Source organism: Pan troglodytes, chromosome 2 (assembly GCF_028858775.2).
Source record: "Pan troglodytes isolate AG18354 chromosome 2, NHGRI_mPanTro3-v2.0_pri, whole genome shotgun sequence".
Classification (NCBI taxonomy): Eukaryota; Metazoa; Chordata; class Mammalia; order Primates; family Hominidae; genus Pan; species Pan troglodytes.
In genome coordinates, this window is record NC_086015.1 from 57887169 (window position 1) to 57912536 (window position 25368).

Consider the following 25368-nt stretch of genomic DNA (forward strand, 5'->3'; position numbering starts at 1 on the left):
CAGAAAGCCTGGGGTCGGGCAGCGGGCACTCCTACCGCTCTAACCCCGCGTAGCTGAAAGAACTCGCTGCCTCAAAGGAGTCAGTGAGCTTCGGCAGTCTGCGTTCCACCCGTTTCGCTTCGCGCGGCGGGGCGATTGTGTAAAGCGGGCCCGGGTCTCGGCGTCCAGCCCGGCTCCAAACCTCCGGCCCCCAGGCCTCTCCGGGCTTCCGGCCGGGCGGCGCTGCTGCGGGGTGGTCGGGGCGCCTCCGCGGCTACTCACCCGGGGCGACTCGGCCGAGGGCCCGACAGTCGGGACCGGAGCGGGAGGAGCAGGTGGCCGCGGCCCGGCCCCTGCCCCGCGGCACTTTAACCGGCGGCGCCGGCGCCCCGCGCGCTCTCTGCGTCCGGAAGGGGGACGCAGCAGTTCCGACCCGGTCGGCCCCGGAGCCGCGAGGCTAGCTGGGCTCCGGCGGAGGCGCGCGAAACCCGAGGGCGGGTGCAGCGATGCACCTGGCTCACTGCACGCACGTGTGCGCGGGGGTAGGCGCGCGCCGCGGCGGCCCGTGCTCCGCCCGCGCTCGGACACGGCCCATCCCTCCGAGCCCCAGCAGGCGAGGGCGCTGCGACCTGCCCCAGCCTGGGAGGGGGCCAGCGGGCCCGCCCTCTGTTCGGGTGGCGGGAATGGGTCCGCGCTGCGAGAGGCGGAGCCGAGAAGGGGCGGCTCCGCGGCGCCGGGATAAGAGCGCAGCGTGCGGGTGGCCTGGATCCCGCGCAGTGGCCCGGCGATGTCGCTCGTGCTGCTAAGCCTGGCCGCGCTGTGCAGGAGCGCCGTACCCCGAGAGCCGGTAAGTCCCCGCCAGCACCTCTTCCCTCATCTCCCGGCCCTCGAGCCCAGATCCTGACGTCGTCTGATCCGCCAGTCCAGGCTGCCCCGAAGGCGTGCGCGGACTGCCGGCTCGAGGGGCATGCCTGCACCCTCAGGGCAGCCCCGGACATCGGCGTCAGGTTGCTTGAGTCAGGGGCTTGGGAATCAGACAGACCCGGTCTCAGATGCCACCCTGTACTGTTGGTTCTGTCATTTATGCTCACCAAGTTCCAAGTCCCGAACGGTAAAACGAAGGGCAGTACCGAACCCACCAGGGTCTCTTAAGGTATAACGACATGGCCTGCAATTAGCGGCGAAGGGCCTGGCACGTAGTTATTGTTACTTGGGGTCTGCTCACCTTTTGGGGCACAAGAACTGTTTCTCCATTAGTACCCCCTCCCTTTTTGGCCATATTGATTGCCATGTTCACTCGTGAAGGCAGTTGCCTTTCTTCCCCAGTACCCTGAATGATCGAGGGAATCTTCTGGGTCACTGAAGAGAAAATAGCTCATCCCCCAAATAACCTTTGAAATGATACCGCTGCCCTCTTAGAATAGCATATAGCATCAAGCTCCGTAGTCACCTGCTGGTGGACAAACCCCATTCACTGTTTCCTGATGTCTTCAGCTCCTATCCTTCCCCTCTGTGTCAGTTCAGAAGCCCTCTTGGCTCTTCGCACTAAAGGGAAGAATTCATCCCTTTTGCTGTAGTTGCTACAAGGCCAGCAATTTGAGCTTGGTAGCATTTAGGGTTGTTGCTTGGCCTCTCACCGGCCGTTTGATAAGAACTCAGCTCCTGGTATGATGGCTCATTTGTTAAAAAAAAAAAAAAAAAAAGTCAAGTCTGGCCGGGCGCGGTGGCTCACGCCTGTAATCCCAGCACTTTGGGAGGCTGAGGCGGCCGGATTGCCTGAGGTCAGGAGTTTGGGAACAGCCTGGCTAACATGGTGAAACCCCGTCTCTACTAAAAATACAAAAAGTAGCCGGGCATGGTGGCAGGCACCTGTAATCCCAACTACTCCGGAGGCTGAGGCAGGAGAATCACTTGAACCCGGGAGCCGGAGGTTGCAGTGAGCCGAGATCTGCGCCACTGTACTCCAGCCTGGGTGACAAAGTGAGACTCTGTCTCAGAAAAAGGAAAAAAAAAAATCTGATGATATCCCTTAGAGTTCATTTTTTAAAAGACAAATAAATGATTGACAATTTTGCTCAAACTCAAATCATTCAAACCATCAAAAGTCTTAGGAGGTCTTAGAAGGTGTTTGGAAATGTGGATGCTCAGCAGGATATTCCAGAGCTGCTGGACGTATCACATTGAGTCTTGTCATTTGAGCTTGCTGCTGCCTAAAGCCCCAATATTTTAAGTTCAGTATTTTATTCCAGAACCAAAGCACAAATTATTTTTTCTTATGATAAAACACGAGCAGCTAACTTCAAACGATTTAGTACCAGCCTTTCTTGAACACTAATAATTGCTTATGGTTTCGTGAATTGCTCAGTGAGTCCTTTTGTGTTAGAAGGGGAACATTTTAAAGAACCTGAGGAAAGTACCGTGGACTGCATTCAGAGCTTTCTTTTGTTTATCTCCTTAGCATAGCTACTCCTTAACCTGGGATAGCCCAGTAAATACTCTAGGCCATCCTAAAAACCTAGAGTTAAACATTAGAGTGTGAAGGGGCCTCACATCGGTCCCAAGTCATCCCCTGCTTGCAGCAGGGAAGGCTGACATCCAGAGACAGATGGAGACCCACCTGTGGTCTTCAAGTGAGGTTATGCACTGGCTTGAGGATCAGGTATACTGATGGCTAATCCATGGTCCGTCATAGCCTACAGTGGGACAGCTTAGTTCCCCCCTAAGCTGTGAAGCAGAACCAGTTCATCTTTTCTTTGAAAGTTTGTCACTTGTATATGCATTTAAGGGGAAAATGGTGTTCTGCCTAATTTGGCAAAGGAAAGCTTGTGGTTTGCCGGCTTCAACATGACGCTTGGTTTTTTTCTCTCCCACAGACCGTTCAATGTGGCTCTGAAACTGGTAGGTGCATTAGAGAATGGGTATTTGGGGCTTTACATTGAAAGCACAGTTGGACTTTTAGGAAGCCTAATATAGGCAATAGGTCATCGAAGACCAGACACAGGGTGAACCATTGCTTTATTGGCTGATGCAGATGAAGTCTCTGTCTGCTCGAAGCAGAACTCTGGGGCTCTGTGGGAATGAGGCCGTGTTTCAGACAGGCTAGCCTCTTGGCCAGTCAGGATGGGACTTGCCATACAAGGTGGAAAGTGATGCCTGCCACTCTGCAGAGGGAGATCAAGGCCGTGGAAGGAAGGTCACTTAGAGTTGGGACCGAGAAGCAAATGTTTCATAGGAGAGCGGGTGTTTGAGATGGTGGCATTTGAAGAATGGGTAGGCTTCTGCCCAAAAAATGTGGGTAGGAAGAGTGAGCTGGAGGAGAGATGGCACCAGCAAAGGTTAGGAGGTGGGAAAGTGGGGGCTGTGTGGGCCAGCTGGCTGAAATCCAGGGCCGAAGCCTGAGGAAGGCAGGCCTGACTCTAATAAACATGTCAAATACACTAAATATATACATGTGTACATACACAGGCACCTGGAGTGGTCCCACGTGCTCTGTAGGTGAAAGCCAGGAGGTTGAGAGTACTTCTGTTAGATCAAAATTATCTGGGCTATAAATCAGCCAGCACTAAGAAACATTTGGCCTTAGCAGGAAGAACTGAGGAATTGGGTCAGGCGTGGTGGCTTATACCTATAATCCAAGCACTTTGGGAGGCTGAGGCGGGAGGATCATTTGAGGCCAGGAGTTTGAGATCATCTTAGGCAACAGAGTGAGACCCCATCTCTACAAAAAACAATTTTTTTAATTAAAAAAAAAAGATGTGAGGAATTGTGAATGGGGGAAGGTTTGGGGTGAGTCATTGAGAGGAGATGGCATGGCATCAGACTGGGCTGGGAAAGACAGTGTCATGGAAGTCTTGCTTTTTCCCAGGGCCATCTCCAGAGTGGATGCTACAACATGATCTAATCCCCGGAGACTTGAGGGACCTCCGAGTAGAACTTGTTACAACTAGTGTTGCAACAGGGGACTATTCAATTTTGATGAATGTAAGCTGGGTACTCCGGGCAGATGGTAAGTTTGCATCCATCAGAGATAAGGCCCAAAGTGTCTACTAAATCAGAAATGTGCAGACTATATGAACCATTAATTCCCCTCCTACGCATAACCAACATAAATACATGCATACACGCACCAAAAGCCACATACTAGGATGATCACAGTAGCACTACTTATAACAGGCAACATTAGAAAGCACTCAAATGCCCAACAGTAGAAAGGAATCACCAAATAAATTCCATCACAGCAACAAGAATGAATGATCTGTAACTACGTACAACAATGTGGATGAATGTCACAAACATAAGGCAGATTCAAAAGAGTTTGTACATTTATATCTGTGTGCATGCCTGCACGCATACATGCCATATGATCCCATTTACAGAAAGTGCCAAGCAAACAAAACCAATCTAGTGTTTAGAAGTCAGGATAGTAGCCAGGAGCGGTCCCAGCACTTTGGGAGGCCGAGGTGGGTGGATCACTTGAGGCCAGGAGTTCGAGACCAGCCTGGCCAACATGGCAAAACCCCGTTTCTACTAAAAATACAAAAATTAGCCAAATGTGGTGTTGCGCACCTGTAATCCCAGCTATTCAGGAGGCTGAGGCACGAGAATCGCTTGAACCCAGGAGGCGGAGCTTGCAGTGAGCTGTGATCGCACCACTGCACTCCAGCAGCCTGGGCAACAGAGTGAAACTCCGTCTCAAAAAAAAGCAAAAGACCAGGTGCGGTGGCTCATGCCTGTAATCCCAGCACTTTGGGAGGCCAAGGCGGGTAGATTACTTGAGGTCAGGAGTTCAAGACCAGCCTGGCCAACATGGTGAAACTCCATCTCTCCTAAAAATACAAAAAATTAGCCAGGCATGGTGGCACATGCCTGTAATCCCAGCTACTTGGGAGGCTGAGGCAGGAGAATAACTTGAACCCAGGAGGTGGAGGTTGCAGTGAGTTGAGACTGTGCCATTGCACTCCTGCCTGGGTGACAGAGAGACTGTCTCAAAAAAAATAAATAAATAAAAGTCAGGGTAGTGGTTCTTGCTGGGGTAGGAATAACTGAAAGGAAGTATGAGGAGCACACCTGAGGGAGTTTCTTAACCTGCATACTGGTTGCATGAGTGTCCCGATGCATCAAGTGGTACACTTATGTGTGTACTTTTCTGTGTATGTACTTCATGGAAGAAGATAAGGTAAGGTGAGAGATGATTTTCCCCACCCCACTTCAGTTTAGGGAAAGCACTGGCTTAGATAGATTACTTTTCCACTTCCCAGATGACGTCATGAAGCTTTTGGCATTTCCCCAAGATTGTGCTGCAAGGCACCATATGAGTTCTTTCAGTGAGCTACTCCTGGGATCCTAATGCCCACCCTTTTGGTTTCCATCTGCTAAATTCAGATCGGAAAAAAGTCTACCTGGTCAAGAATCCATGAGTGCCAGGCACAGAGAGAGGAGTCACCTACAGTCTCCACCCAGGAGGATTCAGAGGGGTAGGGGAGGCAGACACAGGCACAATGTCAGGGGAGTCCCAGAAGGGAGCTGTGCTTCATCTGAGTGGGATAGGGCGAGAGGAGCTGGAAAGGGTCCCTGGTGAGGTTGCTTTAGGTGAGATGTGGCCATAAGGGTTTGGGCCCTTACCTGGCACAGAGTGAGCTCTTTGTCAGCTGTGGTTATGGGCTGTGGTGCATGAGTGAGTTGGGCTTTAAAAGAGTGAAACTTGAAGAGGTAGATCATGGGAGGAAAGGACCTTCAGGGAGAAGAATCAGCATGGATAACAGTGCAATCGGAACAGGTGTGGTTTGGTGATGACAGTCTTGGAGGGTCTTTGTGGGTCTCCCTGAGGCCAGCCTCTTCCTCTTAAAAGAGACCCAGAATAGTGCAGAGCTATAGCCACCTTTGCAGGCATCCTATGAAATTCAAGCTGACCTATGAGGAGGAGGGAGCTTGGGCTTTGGAATCTGAATTCGTATCTGCTACTTGCTGATGAGTTTTCTAAGTTTAAGCAGAGCTCCCTGAAACTTCCTAAGCCTCACGAACCCCATCTGTAAACTGGAGACAGTGGTGCCTACCTTTCAGTACTATTGTGAATATGAACCAAGACATAAAATAAAGCATGCTAGTAAAGTATCTAGCATCAAGTCAGCCACACAGCAAGTGCTAAATAAACCAATGTCCTCTTGCCTATCTCGGCAGCCAGCATCCGCTTGTTGAAGGCCACCAAGATTTGTGTGACGGGCAAAAGCAACTTCCAGTCCTACAGCTGTGTGAGGTGCAATTACACAGAGGCCTTCCAGACTCAGACCAGACCCTCTGGTGGTAAAGTAAGCACTTTTTTGTTTTTTGTTTTGTTTTTTGAGATAGCGTCTTGTTCTGTCACCCAGGCTGGAGTGCAGTGGTGCGATCATGGCTCACTGCGACCTCAATCTTCTGGGCTCAAGCGATCGTTCTACTTCAGCCTCCCAAGCAGCTGGGACTACAGGCATGAGCCACCAGACCTCGCTAATTTTTGTAGTTTTTGTAGAGAGGGGTTTCACCGTGTTGCTGGTCTTGAATTCCAGTGCTCAAGCGATCTGCCTGCCTCAGCTTCCCAAAGTGCTGGGATTACAGGTATGAGCCACTGTATCCGGGCATAGACACTTTTATGTATTTGGCTAATTGTTGCTGAAAGCTATGCCCTTTGTTTGGGGAGCATGGATGATGTGCTGCTCACACGGGCTGGTAAATAGCTATGACTCAGAGCTTAGAGCAAGATCCCTTGGTTCAAATCCCATTTTCGGCTACTTCTCTGTTTTGTGCCTTTCGTAAGTCAGCATCTCTGGGCCTCAGTTTTTCCCTACCAGCCAATGGAAGAGAACTGGATTTAAATTATATCCTGGCTTTAAAATTTTATACTTCTCTGATTCTGTAAATTGTGTACTGCCCATTCCCTAAGTAGACATTGGTTGGAGACCTAACTTTTCACAGAGTAAGTAATGAAATACAAACTAAAAGGGCAACACACTAAGGTATACTGTTTCTGTATTGCAGTGTTTTGGGAATTGAGAGTTCCTTGCTTTGCCTTTCAGTGGACATTTTCCTACGTCGGCTTCCCTGTAGAGCTGAACACAGTCTATTTCATTGGGGCCCATAATATTCCTAATGCAAATATGAATGAAGATGGCCCCTCCATGTCTGTGAATTTCACCTCACCAGGTAAACTTCCTCATTTGTTTATTATTCTTTGTCTTGCTGGGATGCCTGCTTTGCGATATGTACAGAGAGAGCCCAGGGAACCCTGGATAAGGCTTTTGGCCTTGCTAAATCTCAGTTCCCTTATCTAAAGCATGGACACAGTAGTAACCATACTTTACGCACAGAGCAGAGAGAATAAAGTCAGGTAAAATGTAGGAAAAAGCCTGTTCCTGTGTGCCAGGCACTGTGCTGAATACTTGATATGCATCATCTCACTTAAGCATCTCAGCAACCCCAAGGTTGGGATAGCTGCATTTTACAGATGAAGAAACTGAGAGGTTAAGTCACTTTCCCTGGGTTATACACACATAAAAGTGAAGCTGACATTCACACTTTGGTCCTTCTAGAGCAATGCACCTGAGCCACTCTTTATATCACTGATGCAAAATGTTTGTTCATTCCTATCTCAGCTTTCTAGAGTGGGCTGCATATGGCTGGGCCTCTGAGAATCTACAGACTCCAGTTGGCTTGTCCCCAAGCTGTCCATGAGAGGCAGGGTGGTCCTGAGTTGGATGCTGGGCCCTTGCCCCAGCTTTGTGACACAGGACCAGTTCTCTGGTACCACAGCTGCAATGTCACACACAGGGCTGTGATGAGGATGAGACAGGATGGTGTGTGTGAAGGGTCCATCTGAGCCGAGTCACCCATCCCATACCACCATCCTGTCATCTGTCACAGGCAAGGCATCAAAGCCAAACGGTAATTTCCAATTCACTGCTGGTCTTGGAGATTGTGGTCCAGGGTGTTTTTGGTGCTGCACCATTTACTACACGTGGTTTCCAACTTTCTTGATGAGAGCAAACCTCATTTTGTTTTCAAATAAGCTTTTTTATTTTGGAATTCTTTTATTTTATTATTTATTTATTTATTTATTTTTTAGACGGGGTTTTGCTCTTGTTGCCCTGGCTGGAATGCAGTGGCACCATCTCAGCTCACTGCAACCTCCGCCTCTCGGATTTAAGTGATTCTCCTGCCTCAGCCTCCCAAGAAGCTAGGATTACAGTCATGAGCCACCACACCCAGCTAATTTTTGTATTTTTAGTAGAGACGGGGTTTCACTATGATGGCTAGGCTAGTCTCAAACTCCTAACCTCGGGTGATCTGCCTACCTTGGCCTCCCAAAGTGCTGGGATTACAGGAGTGAGCCACCGCACCCAGCCTTATTTTGGAATAATTTTAGATTTACAGAAAAGTTGCAAAGATAGTACAGTTTCCATATACCTCTCACCCAGCTTCTCCTATTAACGTCTTGTATTACCATGATACATTTGTCAAAACTAAGAAACCAACATTAGTACGTGTCTGTTAACTAAACTCCAGACTTTATTTGGACTTCACCTGCTTTTTCATGAATGTCCTCTTTCTGTTCCAGTTGCATTTAGTCCCTGTGTGTCTCTCCTCTGGTCTGTAACAGTTTCTTAGTCTTTGTTTTTCAGAACGTTGACAGTCTTGAGTTCTGACCAGGCATCCTGTAGAATGTCCCCCAGTGTGGGTTTGTCTGATGTTTGTCTCATGATTAGACAGGGAATTCATACCACAGAGGTGCCGGGCCCTTCTTATCCCATCAGGGGTCCATGGCACCCACATGACACCAGGCTGGGGGTCACCATCAACACTAGATTAATATGGGGACTGCCAGACTTCTCCATGTAAATCTACTGTTTTTCCCAACTCTCGTTTTTGGAAACAAGTCACTAATTCTACCCCACCCTGGGGTGAGGGTAGGGGAGTGTTAGGCTTCATGTCCTTGAAGGGGCAGCATCTACAGATATTACCAAATGTCCTTTTCAAATGATGGATGGTTTTCGAGTCCTCTCTTAGGGATCAAAGATACTGTTTTGATAAAGGCTATATTTAAATTAGACTCTGGTTATCACGTAATGGGCAGATGTTCTCTGTTTAGCAGTAAAATGTTAGAGCCCCATAAAAAATTAGCCGGGCGTGGTGGCGGGCGCCTGTAGTCCCAGCTACTCAGGAGCCTGAGGCAGGAGAATGGCGTGAACCCGGGTGGCAGAGCTTGCAGTGAGCTGAGATCGTGCCACTGCACTCCAGCCTAGGAGACAGAGCAAGACTCCGGCTCAAAAAAAAAAAAAAAAAAAAAATTAGAGCCCCATTTGAATTTGCCATCTTACATCTGGAATGTTTTGGCAATTTGTTACAGGTGTGGTATGCGTATGTGTGTGTGCACTTGGCAAAGGGGGTGGGGCAGAAATACCTTTTTCTAAAATGTAAAAACTTTCATTCAAATCTCCAGGCTGCCTAGACCACATAATGAAATATAAAAAAAAGTGTGTCAAGGCCGGTAAGTAAATACAGCATTTGCTTTTATTATTTGAAGAAACTTGTAACTTGAGGCAGCATAGCTCTCTTCATCTTTGCACAGAAGAAGAAACTGAGCCCTAGGGGAGAGTCGAATATCCAAGCACCCCCGATGGTGGTGGCAGAAGCACCTATGGCTCCTGATCTCCAGCCAGCACTTTGCCCACTGAGTGCAGCAGCCTGTCCAGAAAGGGGTAGACCCTCAGTACATTTATATAGTGGAGCAACAGTCACAAAGAACCACCCCCATCCACTTGGTTAATAACATTTTAGCCCAAATGGCTCAGCAGTGCCAATCAAAGGCTCTTCCTGATTGATGGGAGTCCTACGAGCCCTTCCACCTGCTCAGACGCTAGCACCGCCCACCTGTGGCCATGGGGACCCTAAGAACCTTCTGTTTGGATTAGCAAACATTCGAGGTGGGAGTGTGAGTTCGCTAAAGGACTGGCCCACAATTACGCTCTCAACTTGTGTCCTCAAAGAGGATCACTTTTCACAGGCTAGTGAATTTTACCCCTTGAATTTTGTAGTAATCCCCTTTAGGATTATCAGTCCCTAGTGCCCAGTTTCCAAGGGTTTGTGTAAATTTCTGAGTAATATAGTGTTGGAATGCTAATGAGGCTAGTGGCATTTGGATCAGTCCAGAACTTTTAGGCACCCTTCACTGCACAAGGCATCCCTGGTACCCTTTCAGATAGCCGTCCATGCTGTCCTTGCTAGAAGGCAGATTTGGACGCTAAGCTTCCCACCGAGGGTACAGAGAACACTGCAGGTGTGAGGAGGTCAGAGGGCCTTGAAGTCAGTCCTGAACCTGAACTCCTAAAGACAGTTCTGAGCCAGGGCCTCAAATGGTAGTCTCAGTGGAGAAGATAATTTCTGCTGTTATACATTGTTGTTCCTGGAAATCAATCCAGTCCTTATTTGCAAGTCACATGAATGAAACGACTGACTTTTTCTGCCAGAGCAGACCTATCAGGGTATATCCTCTAAGCTACGAGCCATTTCCTTCTTTCTTTGCATCTAGTGAAGCTGGCAGAATGGTCTGATGGATGAAGCTCCTGGAACACAAAATATTCTAGTGGTTGTAGTCCTGACTGTGAATTCACTTGCTCTATAATCTTAGACATGTTTTCCAACCCGTAGCTCCTTCTCCCCATCCTGGGAAGGAGAAAATACTGACCCTATCCCTTAACTCAAGAGACAGGTTGAAAACAGCAGTGAGTAGCAGAACCAATCCATTCCTCCCACCACACTCAGCCCAGGGAAGCTGTTTTTAGCAAGGCAGCGATGTACGGATCCCCAAACTGTCTTGGGCAGCAAGTACTTTGAGACTTTGGAAACAATGATAAAAAGTTCACTATGTAGCAGCGTCCCTATCTCTTGGACATTGTTCCTGAGAACTTGGATTTGTTTCCATAAAGCCCTGTGGGGAACTTAAATGAGGGAAGAGTTAGCAAGTTCATCTACATGGTTCTCTCTCAACTCACAGGAAGCCTGTGGGATCCGAACATCACTGCTTGTAAGAAGAATGAGGAGACAGTAGAAGTGAACTTCACAACCACTCCCCTGGGAAACAGATACATGGCTCTTATCCAACACAGCACTCACAGCACTGTCATCGGGTTTTCTCAGGTGTTTGAGGTACTTTTCTCTTCATCCCCTTCACCTCGTCCTCCAGCTTTCCTTAGTGCGTTGAAGGAAAATGGGGACAGTGTTGTCCAAACGTGCTGGGCTACTTTGATGAATTCAACAGATAAAAACAAGTCCCTGTGGGCATCCTGAGAGATGTCACTGTGAACCTCAAACCACAGAAAGAAGGAAGTCTCCGAAGCAGGAAATGAGCCCTTCTTTACACATGGTCTACTGAAAGGAGTCCTTTTGGGAAGCAAAGCTGCTTTGCTGGAAGCCTTGAAATCTACTCACTCCTGTGCCTCATAATTTTTGGGGGGCGGAGGTTGACACAGGGTCTCACTCTGTCACCCAGGCTGGAATGCAGTGGCACAATCACAGCTTACTGCAGCCTCCACCTCCCGGGCTCGAGTGATCCTCCCACCTCAGCCTCCCCAGATAGCTGGGATTATAGGCACGCGCCACCATGCTGAGCTAATTTTTTCATTTTTAGTAGAGACGGTTTCGCCATGTTGCCCAGGCTGGTCTCAAAATCCTGAGCTCAAGCCATCTTGAGCCTGCCTTGGCCTCCCAAAGTGTTGGGATTACAGGGGTGAGCCAGTGCACCTGGCACCTCATAATTCTTGACTCTGTCTCTCTTAGCCACACCAGAAGAAACAAACGCGAGCTTCAGTGGTGATTCCAGTGACTGGGGATAGTGAAGGTGCTATGGTGCAGGTAAAGTTCAGTGAGCTGCTCTGGGGAGGGAAGGGACATAGAAGACTGTTCCATCATTCATTGCTTTTAAGGATGAGTTCTCTCTTGTCAAATGCACTTCTGCCAGCAGACACCAGTTAAGTGGCGTTCACGGGGGCTCTTTCGCTGCAGCCTCCACCGTGCTGAGGTCAGGAGGCCGACGTGGCAGTTGTGGTCCCTTTTGCTTGTATTAATGGCTGCTGACCTTCCAAAGCACTTTTTATTTTCATTTTCTGCCACAGACACTCAGGGATAGCAGTACCATTTTACTTCCGCAAGCCTTTAACTGCAAGATGAAGCTGCAAAGGGTTTGAAATGGGAAGGTTTGAGTTCCAGGCAGCATATGAACTCTGGAGAGGGGCTGCCAGTCCTCTCTGGGCCGCAGCGGACCCAGCTGGAACACAGGAAGTTGGAGCAGTAGGTGCTCCTTCACCTCTCAGTATGTCTCTTTCAACTCTAGTTTTTGAGGTGGGGACACAGGAGGTCCAGTGGGACACAGCCACTCCCCAAAGAGTAAGGAGCTTCCATGCTTCATTCCCTGGAATAAAAAGTGCTCAAACACACCAGAGGGGGCAGGCACCAGCCAGGATATGATGGCTACTACCCTTTTCTGGAGAACCATAGACTTCCCTTACTACAAGGACTTGCATGTCCTAAAGCACTGGCTGAAGGAAGCCAAGAGGATCACTGCTGCTCCTTTTTTCTAGAGGAAATGTTTGTCTACGTGGTAAGATATGACCTAGCCCTTTTAGGTAAGCGAACTGGTATGTTAGTAACGTGTACAAAGTTTAGGTTCAGACCCCGGGAGTCTTGGGCATGTGGGTCTTGGGTCACTGGTTTTGACTTTAGGGCTTTGTTACAGATGTGTGACCAAGGGGAAAATGTGCATGACAACACTAGAGGTAGGGGTGAAGCCAGAAAGAAGGGACGTTTTGGCGGAAGTAGGAGTCATGGTGAGATTTTGCTCTGATGCATGGTGTGAACTATCTAAGCCTCTTGTTTTTCCTCAGCTGACTCCATATTTTCCCACTTGTGGCAGCGATTGCATCCGACATAAAGGAATAGTTGTGCTCTGCCCACAAACAGGCGTCCCTTTCCCTCTGGATAACAGTAAGTGCCCAGTAACTTCAACCAGATGATCAAAGTGGCTCAGGACACACAGTCACTGCCCCCCACTCAGTATGTGGAAGGGTTGTGTGTATGTGGGCAGTGCAAGGGGTCGCTGCCTGTGTACACTGAACTGGGGTGCAGAGAAAGCCAACAGTGCTGTCCCAGAGAACCTAGAATCTGAGTAAGAACAGGCTTTATTTGTAAAACCACTCGTGACTCTTTACAAAGCAGGATACACAGAAGGGAAAAAAATACACAGTGCAAAATGGATGTTCTGAGTGCCACAAGGATCTGCTGAAAAAAGCCAAAGATGTAAGATGACTGGTTATATATGAGAATGAATATTTCACTATATTCTGATTCAATTACCAGTCTCAGTGGCCCAGGATGAGCTTTTGGTGTGGTCACATGGCCAACATTTGGATAACAAATGAGGAATAATGGTACCGCCTCACTAGTGCCTGAGAACAGCATGTTCCGGAAAATGTCTCTGGAGTTAGAGATGTGTTAGCTTTTTCATTACAGATGGAGAAATACAATGTTTACACAACAGTCCAGGGGTGGGGTCAAAAGTTGGAAGGTGTCATTAGACGCAGCCAAATGAAGTGAAGACAACCCAGGTGCCTGGCAGCCCTGACTTGTGCGTGGGCGAAGCCTTACAGATTCCTGGGCACTCTGTGCCTGAGCTTACCTGATGTTCTTGTGAGGCAGATGGCACTATCCTCCATGTATGTCAGTCTAACAAGACGGCCTGTAAAAATGTCATCTATACGTGCTATGTATGTAAGCAGTTGTACCCAGAATAACATTAATTCCTTAAAGAACCAAAAAAACTGGACAGAAACCCTAGTTCCTACTGTGAAAATGCCGGTGCATATCAGGACAAAGAAGCCAAAGAGATTTTAGGACTGTTCTTAACTTCCTGGGTCCCATACCCCTTTTGAGAATCTAATGCAAGACCTGCACACTCTAGGGAAAAAGATATGATTGGCAGACTCTCTAAAGAGCTTCTGACTGATGGTTTTAAAGGGATCTAAATCTCTACAAAGTGGCTGGGCGCGGTGACACATGCCTGTAATCCCAGCTACTCAGGAGGCTGAGGCAGCATTGCTTGAACCCGGGAGACGGAGGCTGCAGTGAACCGAGATTGCGCCACTGCACTCCAGCCTAGGCAACAAAGCGAGACTCTGTCTCAAAACTAAAAAATAATAAAAAATAAATAAACCTCTATGAAGTATACAAAGTCTTAGTTTTTAAATTAAGAGATAAGTGTGGATTTGTTTTCCAAAGGTGAATAAGCTTTGTTTTTTCCAGACAAAAGCAAGCTGGGAGGCTGGCTGCCTCTCCTCCTGCTGTCTCTGCTGGTGGCCACATGGGTGCTGGTGGCAGGGATCTATCTAATGTGGAGGCACGGTAAGGGTTATAATTCTTTAAAGACATCCTAGTAAGGAAATAAGATTTTGAATTTTTTTTTTAAAGAAGATTCCTCTGGAGGCAATCACATGTTGGCGTTTCCCAGAGTTAGATAGCATTTATGTAATACCTTCAAGTGCTCCTACAGAGACTGATATGAGCATGACTGATTACACATGCCAGGTGAAAGCAGGGTCAGGACTTCCAGATCTTCTGACTGTCCCGTTTTTATTTTTACCATTGAGCCTTCTACCAGTACTGAAATGGGCAAAAGATGGCTGATAACAAATTACACTTTACCTGTGATGGTTACTCTATGCTAGTTCCTGTTTTTTAAAAAATACTTCTTATGAGGTGTAAGAAAAGCTTTCGCTTGGATTCATACACAGTTGACCCTTGAACAACACAGGTTTGGACTGCGCAGAGCCACTTACTTACACCTGGATTTTTTCAATACATATATTGGAAAATTTTTTGGAGATTTGTATCACTTTGAAAAAACTTAGATGAAACTCGGATGAACTTTTCAATTAAAATATTGAAAAAAATGAAGGAAAAGGTATGTCATAAATGCAGAAAATGTATACAGATACTAGTCTACTTTATCATTTCCTACCATACCAATAGTTAACTATTTTAACTATTAAAAGTTAAACATTTATCAAAACTTAAACACACACATACCAACTGTACATGGCACCATTCACAGATGAGAGAAACGTGAGCATAAAGATGTGGTATTAAATCATAACTGCATACAATTAATTGCAGTGCGTACTGTCCTGCTGTGAATAATTTCCTAGCCACCTCCTGTTGCTACTGTGGTGAGCTCAAGGGTTGCAAGTATCCACTTAAAACACCCTGTGATGCTAACCATCTCCAAACGAGTAGTTCCTGTCTCCAGTAAATTACATATCACAGTAAAAAGTATCTCCAGTGGTTCTCTTGTATTTTTCGTGTTTAGTGCAATATCGTAAACCTTCAATAACACCTTAGGACCCATACGAAATGCCACTAGTAATGCTGGCAGTGCTCCCAAGAAGCAGTGTCATGAAAAAAAGCAAAAAAAACTTTTTTTTTTCATTACAAGAAAAAAAGCCAAATTGCTTGATATGTACCATAAATTGAGGGTCTGCAGCTGTGATTGTTCACCATTTCAAGATAAATGAATCCAGCGTAAGGACCATAGTCAAAAAAGAAAAAAATTCATGAAGCCATCACTACAGCTACACCAGCAGACATGAAAACCTTGCACATTTTGCAGAATACCTTTTAATCTTGTATTGAAAATGTAGCTTTTATGTGGGTGCAGGATTGCTGTGAGAAAGGCATATCTGTAGACTCTAATATGATTTGAGAAAAAGCAAAGTCATTATATGACAACTTAAAGCAAAAGGAAGGTGAAGCATCTAAAGCTGGAGAATTTAATGCCAGTAAAGGATGGTTTGATAATTTTTAAAAGTGGTTTGGCTTAAAAACTGTCAAGATAACATGAGAAGCAGCTTCTGCTGACCAAGAGGCAGCAGGTGAGTTCCCGGATGCCATTAAGAAAATCACTGAGGAGAAAGGATACCTGCCTGAACAGGTTTTCGGTGCAGATGAAAGTGTCCTCTTCTGGGAAAAAAATGCTACAAAGGACACTGATTAGTAAGGAAGAGAAGCATGCATCAGGCTTTAAGGCAGGAAGGGACAGGCTAACTGGACTGCTTTGTACAAATGCAATTGGGTTTATGATCAGGACTGGCCTTATCTATAAAGCTGCTAACCCCCTGGCCTTGAAGAGAAAAGATAAACACCAGCTGCCAATCTTTTGGTTGTACAATAAGAAGGCCTGGACACTGAGAAAACTTCTTTCTGGATTGGTTCCACTGATGCTTTGTCCCTGAAGTCAGAAGTACCTTCCCAGGAAGGGACTGCCTTTTAAAGTTCTTTTGATATTGGACAATGCCCCCAGCCACCCAGAGCCCCATGAGTTCAACACTAAAGTCCTCAGAGTGGTCTCCTTGCCCCCAAACACATCATAATTTGGCCTCTAGATTGGGAGGCCATAAGGACCTTCAAGGCTCATTACACACAGTACTTTATGGAAAGGATTGTCAACACTATGGACGAGAACCCCAACAGAGAGAACAACATGGAAGTCTGGAAGAATTACATCACTGAAGATGCCATCATTGTGACAGAACAAGCCATGAAAGCCATCAAGCCTGAAACAATAAATTTCCTGCAGGAGAAAACTGTCCAGATGATGTGCATGACTTCACAGGATTTACAACAGAGCCAATCAAGGAAAGAGATTGTAGATGTGGCAAAAAAGGTGGGGGGTGAAGGGTTTCAAGATATGGATCTTGGAGAAATTCAAGAGCTAACAGATAACCACACTAGAGGAACAAAGAGAAGACAACCTGCTGGAGACGAGTGCTTCCCCATCAGTGTGAGGTGATGATGAAGACGACACAGAAGAAGCAGCATCAGAAAACAAATCGACATTAAACAATCTGGCAGGTTTCTGATTAGTCAAGACTGCTTTTCACTTCTTTTGTAACACAGACCCTTCTATGATACAAGCATTAAACCTAAAGCAAGTGGTGGAGGAAGGATTGGTACCATATACAAATATTTTTAGAAAAATGAAAAAGCAAAAAAGCCAGAAATTATGATGTATTTCTGTAAAGTTACACTGAGGCGCCCACCGCTCCTGCCTCCTCTTCCACTGCTTCTGCCTCTGCCACCCCTAAGTCAGCAAGACTAACCCCTTCCTCCTCTTCCTCGTCAGCCTACTCAACAAGATGATGACAAGAATAAAGACCTTTCTGATGGTCCACTTCCATTTAATCAATTAGTAAATAACTTTTCTCATGATTTTAATTACATTTTTTTCTCTAGCTTACTTTATTATAATACAGCACATAATACACATAACATGCAAAATATGTGTTAATTGGCTGTTTATGTTATTGGTAAGACTTCCAGTCAACAGTAGGCTATTAGAAGTTAAGTTGTGGGAAAATCCAAGGTTATAGGAGATTTTCAACTGCATGCAGGGCCGGTGCCCCTCCCCACTGTGTTGTTCAAGGGTCAGCTGTACTCTCTAAGGGCTTTGCTAACTTCAAAACATGGAGTATTTGAATACAGAAACCAGAGCATTTACATGCTCAGCTCAAGGCAGAGCTATTAAAAAAACTCCTCTTCTCCATATGTAGGAAAGGAAATACAAATGCATCCTTTGAGTCATTTGTGATGTTGTAAATAAAATGAGATTAACTCCATGTTCTAAGCTAAGAAAGCCACAGGGGCACCTGGACCTCAGGAATTCTTACATTTAGGGATGCTGTCTGACCTGTATTCGTTACAGTAGTTTCAAACATGGTTTGTTTTACAGCACTGTATAGGGCAGAATTCCAGGTTAAGTTCCAGGGGCTGAAAAGGGGTGCCACTTAACTTTGGGAACTATAAAGAAACTCTACCACCTGCAGGTAGAAGACAGGACAAGCAACTACCTAATTGACCCGACTCAAAATGTGAAGTGCAGAGGTCAAGTGTCCCTGTTCATATACAGCACTAAAAGTACTGAGGTTACAATCACACACCTCAAACAAAGTTTTTTTTTTTTTTTTTTTTTGAGACAGGGTCTCACTCTGTTGCCCAGGCTGGAGTGGAATGGTGTGATCTTGGCTCACTGCAACCTCTGCCTCCTGAGCTCAAGTGAACCTCCCACCTTAGCCGCCTGAGTAGCTGGGACCACAGATGCATGCCATCAAGCCCAGCTAATATTTGTACTTTTTGTTGAGATGGGGTTTCGCCATGTTGCCCTGGCTGGTCTGGAACTCCTGGACTCAAGTGATCTACCAGCCTTGGCCTCCCAAAGTGCTGGGATTCCTGGTGTAAGCCACCATACCTGGCCAACAAAGTATCTTAAACCTAAAGTTTCTATGAATTTATCTGAAAAGAGAAGGCTTGGTTGAGAGGATTGTTTTAGTGAGAGGGACTTAGAAAATACTGCTTTTAAAATAAGGTTTAAAAAGTTAAGGTTTAAGGCAGGGTGCAGTGGCTCACGCCTGTAATCCCAGCACTCTGGGAGGCCCAGGCGGGCAGAACACGAGGTCAGGAGATCGAGACCATCCTGGCTAACAGGGTGAAACCCCGTCTCTACTAAAAGTACAAAAATTAGCCAGGCGTGGTGGCGGGCGCCTGTAGTCCCAGCTACTCGGGAGGCTGAGGCAGGAGAATGGCATGAACCCAGGAGGCGGAGGTTGTAGTCAGCCGAGGTCACGCCACTGCACTCCAGCCTGGGCGACAGAGTGAGACTATGTCTCCAAAAAAAAAAAAGTTAAGGTTTAAGCATCAGTGTGTTTCAGGTGATGTGTTCAAAAGGAACATCAGGATGTTTTTCCTTGCTGTCACTAACAAGGCCCTTGGTGCTCAGCTGACATTCTCTAGCAAGGGATCATTTGTCAGGGATGGTTTACAGAGTGAAAGCCTGCTGTTTGCTGTTCACAGATAACAAATGGTTTTCTCCTCTCACAGAAAGGATCAAGAAGACTTCCTTTTCTACCACCACACTACTGCCCCCCATTAAGGTTCTTGTGGTTTACCCATCTGAAATATGTTTCCATCACACAATTTGTTACTTCACTGAATTTCTTCAAAACCATTGCAGAAGTGAGGTCATCCTTGAAAAGTGGCAGAAAAAGAAAATAGCAGAGATGGGTCCAGTGCAGTGGCTTGCCACTCAAAAGAAGGCAGCAGACAAAGTCGTCTTCCTTCTTTCCAATGACGTCAACAGTGTGTGCGATGGTACCTGTGGCAAGAGCGAGGGCAGTCCCAGTGAGAACTCTCAAGACCTCTTCCCCCTTGCCTTTAACCTTTTCTGCAGTGATCTAAGAAGCCAGATTCATCTGCACAAATACGTGGTGGTCTACTTTAGAGAGACTGATACAAAAGACGATTATAATGCTCTCAGTGTCTGCCCTAAGTACCACCTCATGAAGGATGCCACTGCTTTCTGTGCAGAACTTCTCCATGTCAAGCAGCAGGTGTCAGCAGGAAAAAGATCACAAGCCTGCCACGATGGCTGCTGCTCCTTGTAGCCCACCCATGAGAAGCAAGAGACCTTAAAGGCTTCCTATCCCACCAATTACAGGGAAAAAACGTGTGATGATCCTGAAGCTTACTATGCAGCCTAAAAACAGCCTTAGTAATTAAAACATTTTATACCAATAAAATTTTCAAATATTGCTAACTAATGTAGCATTAACTAAAGATTGGAAACTACATTTACAACTTCAAAGCTGTTTTATACATAGAAATCAATTACAGTTTTAATTGAAAACTATAACCATTTTGATAATGCAACAATAAAGTATCTTCAGCCAAACATCTAGTCTTCCATAGACCATGCATTGCAGTGTACCCAGAACTGTTTAGCTAATATTCTATGTTTAATTAATGAATACTAACTCTAAGAACCCCTCACTGATTCACTCAATAGCATCTTAGGTGAAAAACCTTCTATTACATGCAAAAAATCATTGTTTTTAAGATAACAAAAGTAGGGAATAAACAAGCTGAACCCACTTTTACTGGACCAAATGATCTATTATATGTGTAACCACTTGTATGATTTGGTATTTGCATAAGACCTTCCCTCTACAAACTAGATTCATATCTTGATTCTTGTACAGGTGCCTTTTAACATGAACAACAAAATACCCACAAACTTGTCTACTTTTGCCTAAAGTTACCTATTAGAGGTCACTGTCAGAGTTCTCAGTTTCTTAGTTACTATTTAACTTTTCATGTTCAAAATGAAAATAATTCTTAAGTTGAAAGCCCTCTTGAAGTAACCTTTTTATAAATGAGTTATTATAATGGTTTACTTAAATAAAAAACAGGGGTGGGTGCAGTGGCTCATGCCTCCAATCCCAGCACTTTGGCAAGGCCAAGGCAAAAGGATCGCTCAAGACCAGGCTACGTCACAAAGCGAGACCTCCATCTCTACAAAAGATTTAAAAAATTAGCTGAGTGTGATGGTGTGAGCCTGTGGTCCCAGCTACTAGGGAGGCTGAGATGGGAGGATCACTTGAGCCCTGGAGGTCAAGGGTGCAGTAAACGGTGATTGTGCCACTGCACTCCATCCTGGGTGAGAGCCAGACCCTGTCTAAAACAAACAAACGAAAAAACCCCCACAGAATGACAGAACATAAAAGATGCACATTTTGTCTTCCAACTTTTTACTCTTCTAAAAGCATCTTTTTTAAATTTGTTAAAATTTTTCTTTTTTTGAGACGGAGTTTCACTCTTGTCACCCAGGCTGGAGTGCAGTGGCGCAACCTCGGCTCACTACAACCTCTGCCTTCCGGGTTCACGCCATTCTCCTGCCTCAGCCTCCTGAGTAGCTGGGACTACAGGCACCCACCACCACACCCAGCTAACTTTTTGTATTTTTAGTAGAGATGGGGTTTCACCCTGTTAGCCAGGATGGTCTTGATCTCCTGACCTCTTGATCTCCTGACCTCGTGATCCACCCGCCTCAGCCTTTCAAAGTGCAGGGATTACAGGCGTGAGCCACGGCGCCCGGCCTAAAAGCATCTTTTTCTTTAATGCAGAGGTTATGTTGTATTATTAGCATAAATGTTTTTTTCTGGGAATGCTTATTTCACACAGCACAATACTGAATCTTCTCTGGAATGTGGATCAATTTCAGATGGATGACTATTAAAATGTGTATATTTGCAGATTATCCTTAAAGGGCCACCTCATGCCTTCTAATTTATGTCTTATGGATAAAAAATCAAAATGAAGCATAAAGTAAAAACTGTGTCCAGCTTTACAAGTGGACACTTAGTAATGGCTGAGGCAATATGTTTAATGTAGCAAATTTTACTTATTTGTCATGATCAGTTTTCACAGTGCTTGTAAGTGCTGGTAATAGAAGATGGACATGGTTTAGGTCAAAACTTGGACCAGAAACCAACTTCCTTTGAAACAGCTCTACCAGTTATAAGAGCAATATGCTGTTAGGTGAAGAACTGTTTAACAGAAATATATTATGTTTTTGCAAGCAGGCAGCTGATCCGAAATTGTGTTGAAACACCTCAGAAACATAAATGACATCAATACTCTATAAATTAATGCTGTTAACAAATTTAAAAAATAAAACATACAATTTTCAAATTGAAGGCACACATCCCAGTTGGTACTGGCAAGTTTAAATTGTTTCTAATACTGGTGGACTCTTCATTTGTAAACTACTGAGCAGTTACAGAGGGTACTCCCATTGATACAAAATGCTCAGGTACCGGCATTTCTCCACATCCAGAGTTCTTTCTATATTCCATTCTGATTTCCATCCCTTATCTGTTCCCTGCTTTTGTCCTTCCCTGGTCTCACCCCCATCTCTAGCCATGGTAAGTGAGATGGCGGAAGCAGGTGCCTAGAAGCAAGCAGCAGGAAGCAGCATTTTCCCACTCCTCCCAGAGCTCTGGGCTCCCAGACTGTGTTCCTACCTCTGGACAATGCTTTCTCTTCCTCCTGGGCTCAGAGGGCTTCACCAGAGCCTGGACCACCAGTGGTAATAGCTGCATTGTTTAGATTTTGCTTCAGGATGCTCAGAGGTTAAGGTTAACTGATCATACTGAACATCATGAACTCCAAAAGCTTTCACTTAATCCTTCAGGTAAAGGAAAACTGGGGCTTGATGACTAAGTTGGTAGTATTAATAACTACATCAGTCACCATATCTGTACAACACAAGAACTCTTAAATTATACCCAAATCATTTCTATTTGGCTTTAGGAAGAAAACAAGATTTCCTTTTCAGCATTTGTTCTGTTTTGGCCAAATAAAAATTGTTTTCTTTCTTCCTCTAAGCTCACCCTACGGTATGTCAGGTAACAAAAGCCAGTCTGCCCAGCCTTCCATCTTTACCTTTGGAAATCGAGACCTGAATGGGTCCCATTCTTTTTCTGTAATCCAACAGAAAATGAAAAAAAAAACAAAAACCACCAAAACTTTTTCCCCCTATTTGGGATTCTAAGAGGACACATGAGTCACATAAGTGCATTTAACTCAGACAACTTTAGATCCTAATGAAATACTAGACAAGAGAGAAAATGGCATGAGTGGACAGTTCTCCCTCGTCACACACTATCCCTCATGGTTGCATGAGGCTGCCTGCTGATGAGATTCAAGCCAACTTAAATGAAGGGCTTCACAACATGAGAACCTTCAATAGCAACGTTTACATCACTGGGGAGTTTATGAGACCCTGAGAGAGGGCAAGAGAGTTTACAACTGAAGAGAAAGTTCTTATTTATTCTCAAATGCCCTGACTAAACTGCTCAAAAGCAGTTTATAATTTAAAACCAATGTCATGTCCTCAACATAAAGTTCAAATTCATTTACTGTCCATGACACTTAAGCATCTAGGTCAATAAATTACAATACGTATATTCTGTAAGAGTCTTTTATACCAAGAAGCTTGTTTTTGGTCTTCGGCAGTGACATTTCCTCCCCATTCACCATACAAACGCAGCCCGCTCTCGTAACATGCGGACACCAAAGCGCTGCCACTCTCGCTGATAAATCCACAGTTCCTGTGTTGTATCCAAACAAGCCAACACTGCCCCTCCTTTCCATGCAATCAGCCGGGGGTCCATGTCCTACAGAAGGGATGAAAGCATTTCAGCCTAATCACATAAGACATATACTCAATCATTTACTTGAATATGGGGCCGAGAAAAATCCCTGCTGAGTCAATACCTAGTAAGCCAGGCTTTCACCCTGTATTAAAGACAGCAGGACGGCCAGGCACAGTGGCTCACGCCTGTAACCCCAGCACTTTGGGAGGCCGAGGCGGGCAGATCACGAGATCAGGAGATCAAGACCATCCTGGCTAACAGGGTGAAATGCCGCCTCTACTAAAAATACAAAAAATTAGCCAGGCGTGGTGGCAGGCACCTGTAGTCCCAGCTACTCAGGAGGCTGAGGCAGGAGAATGGCGTGAACCTGGGAGGCAGAGGTTGCAGTGAGCCGAGATCGCGCCACTGCACTCCAGCCTGGGTGACAGAGTGAGACTCCATCTCAAAAAAAGACAGTAGGACTTATGAACTACAGGCATCTTTCTGTTTCAATAGCCAAGAAAACTTTTAAATTTTTATAACTAAAGATGCTACTATTTACTACTATTGCACAAATACCCTATTTACCCTGTACACAGGAACATACATAAATAAATGACTTACTTATTTCGAAGTTTGAGTGGAATAAATAGATCCCCACAATCCCTCCCTCAGGATTAAAAAGAAATAGGAACATTTCCAGGAATTGTCAGTGAGATTTAATAAAACACACAAAATCTATTTCTAAATTCCTGGGTTTATCTTTCTTTTCAAGATAGTTCAAACCAAAAAGATCCTTAAAGATCATCTGGTCCAGGGAGCAGAAGGAGATCCTTAATATAAAAAAGACATTAAAATGGAGCTGTTCTGGCTGGCAGGGCTTGAGAGCAGTCGGTCCTCCCCTTGCCCCACCTGATCCTTTAACAAAGGTGGAATTCAGTCATGCTAGCTTGGGGAGCACGGCAGGGGAAAGCAGCAGAAATCCAGTACCTTAGGCCAGAGCACCTTCCACCACATCTATGGCTTGCTGAAATTAACTTTTCCACTTGCCCTAAGCCCTCAAGAACTCCTCAGACACAAGCCCATGCCTCCCAGGATTTGATCTGTCCACATACAAGGCTAGTTTCATTTGCACAGTCCAACTTGCACAATGAAACAACCTACCTTAGGCCTTGTGATCACATCCACATTTTCAATTATTCGCCTGAAGGATGGTGGCATTTTGTTGAGAATTCTGTGCTGCAGAAATTCTTGAGCTTTATGAAACATCAAACCACCTCCCACCACTAGGATGGAGCTGTACATCTTCTTTTTGGTGTCGTCAGATGCTGAAAAGACAGTTGACATCCTCCATGCTTTTTTCTCCACATCCATAATTCTAGGCCAAGCCACCAACACCTCTTGCTTGAGCAAGTGCAATAGCCTTCTCAAAGATTTCCCTCCAGCCCACCCTCCACACTGCAGCCAGGGGAACCCTACGAAACACAAATGTAGGCATGTTGCCACGCCACCGCAATCCTACTTGCAGGATTAGGATCAAAATCTTTCAATGAGGCCGAGCATGGTGGCTCACGCCTGTAATCCCAGCACTTTGGGAGGCCAAGGCAGGCGGATCACGAGGTCAGGAGTTCGAAACCAGCCTGGCCAACATAGTGAAACCCTGTCTCTACTAAAAATACAAAAAGTAGCCGGGCATGGTAGCGTGCGCCTGTAGTCCCAGCTACTTGGGAGGCTGAGGCAGGAGAATCACTTGAACCCAGGAGGCAGAGGTTGTGGTGAGCCGCGATCACGCCATTGCACTCCAGCCTGGGCAATGGAGTGAGACTCTGAAAAATAAATAAATAAAATCTTTAAAGGGACCCACAAGATCCACTACGGGTGGTCCTCCCCTGCTTCTCTAGCCTCATCCTCACACCCTGCTTCCCAGCCACACAGGTCTTCACAGGCATCTTCCTCTACCCCATCTGTGACTGCTAACTGACCCCTTTCATCCTTTACATCTCTCTCAAGGTCCGCCTTCCTCAAGGAAGCTTTCCCTGCCTCCCACCTTCCATACCATCCCCTAGTGAGTAAAGATTCTATGTGAAATTCCTCAAATTATTACACAAATGTGAAATTACCACTGGCAGGTGCTACAAAGTTTATCTAAAGGGTACTGACTGCTTAGTAGTAGCCTGCCAGTGGTAATTTCACATTTGTGTAATAATCTGACTTATTTTGGCCTCTTCCACTAGGCTATAAACCCATCCTACTTCGTTAATGTATTCCCAACACCTGGCAATGCAAGCCAGGTAGGCGCTTAATCACTTTTCAATGAATATGTTATACTGCACAAGTATATCCTAGA

General features: G+C 45.7%; 3 protein-coding genes across 13 annotated transcripts in view; 1 reads left to right on the top strand and 2 right to left on the bottom strand.

Moving 5' to 3' along the window:
• The window catches only part of CHDH (choline dehydrogenase), a 30072-nt gene extending 29475 nt beyond the window's left edge, over positions 1 to 597 (bottom strand). Inside the window, exon 1 of one of the 2 annotated variants that reach the window (XM_001173164.7) lies at positions 262 to 597. The gene's annotated coding sequence lies outside the window, so the exon portion shown is untranslated. The other variant, XM_016941316.4, reaches the window with a different exon arrangement.
• IL17RB (interleukin 17 receptor B) lies at positions 566 to 19976 on the top strand. 3 transcript variants are annotated; one of them, XM_001173276.7, is made up of 11 exons: positions 566 to 826; positions 2853 to 2877; positions 3845 to 3985; positions 6157 to 6284; positions 7029 to 7155; positions 9449 to 9496; positions 11003 to 11154; positions 11785 to 11859; positions 12888 to 12987; positions 14302 to 14400; positions 18928 to 19976. In XM_001173276.7, exons 1-11 carry the CDS (start codon positions 767 to 769, stop codon positions 19488 to 19490), a joined length of 1518 nt encoding a protein of 505 aa, XP_001173276.2. In that variant the 5' UTR covers positions 566 to 766; the 3' UTR covers positions 19491 to 19976. The 3 variants fall into 3 exon arrangements, with proteins under 3 accessions (XP_001173276.2, XP_009443926.2, XP_054536658.1); XM_009445651.5 differs by lacking the exon at positions 9449 to 9496 and having other exon boundaries at positions 665 to 826; positions 18928 to 19777; XM_054680683.2 differs by lacking the exons at positions 566 to 826; positions 2853 to 2877; positions 3845 to 3985; positions 6157 to 6284 and adding an exon at positions 6302 to 6570 and having other exon boundaries at positions 18928 to 19777.
• Positions 13164 to 25368, bottom strand: part of ACTR8 (actin related protein 8) — a 23263-nt gene continuing 11058 nt past the window's right edge. For 2 of the 8 annotated variants that reach the window (XM_063806848.1, XM_054680679.2), the window contains 3 exons: positions 24186 to 24349; positions 22875 to 23063; positions 17274 to 19201 (listed from right to left, as the gene is read on the bottom strand). In XM_063806848.1, the coding sequence (XP_063662918.1) occupies positions 22920 to 23063; positions 24186 to 24349 (308 nt within the window). In that variant the 3' untranslated portion in view covers positions 17274 to 19201; positions 22875 to 22919. Of the gene's footprint in view, positions 19202 to 22696; positions 23064 to 24185; positions 24848 to 25368 lie in introns of those variants that run through there. The other 6 variants (XR_010155608.1, XR_010155609.1, XM_024355507.3 and 3 more) reach the window with 6 other exon arrangements.

What these genes read in the sequence shown, in the direction of transcription:
- IL17RB (XM_001173276.7), top strand. Translation starts at nt 767, where the DNA reads ATGTCGCTCGTGCTGCTAAGCCTGGCCGCGCTGTGCAGGAGCGCCGTA. An exon ending in TGTGAATTTCACCTCACCAG is followed by an intron (nt 7,156 to 9,448) that starts GTAAACTTCCTC and finishes TCAAATCTCCAG; the next exon opens with GCTGCCTAGACCACATAATG. An exon ending in GTGAAGGTGCTATGGTGCAG is followed by an intron (nt 11,860 to 12,887) that starts GTAAAGTTCAGT and finishes GTTTTTCCTCAG; the next exon opens with CTGACTCCATATTTTCCCAC.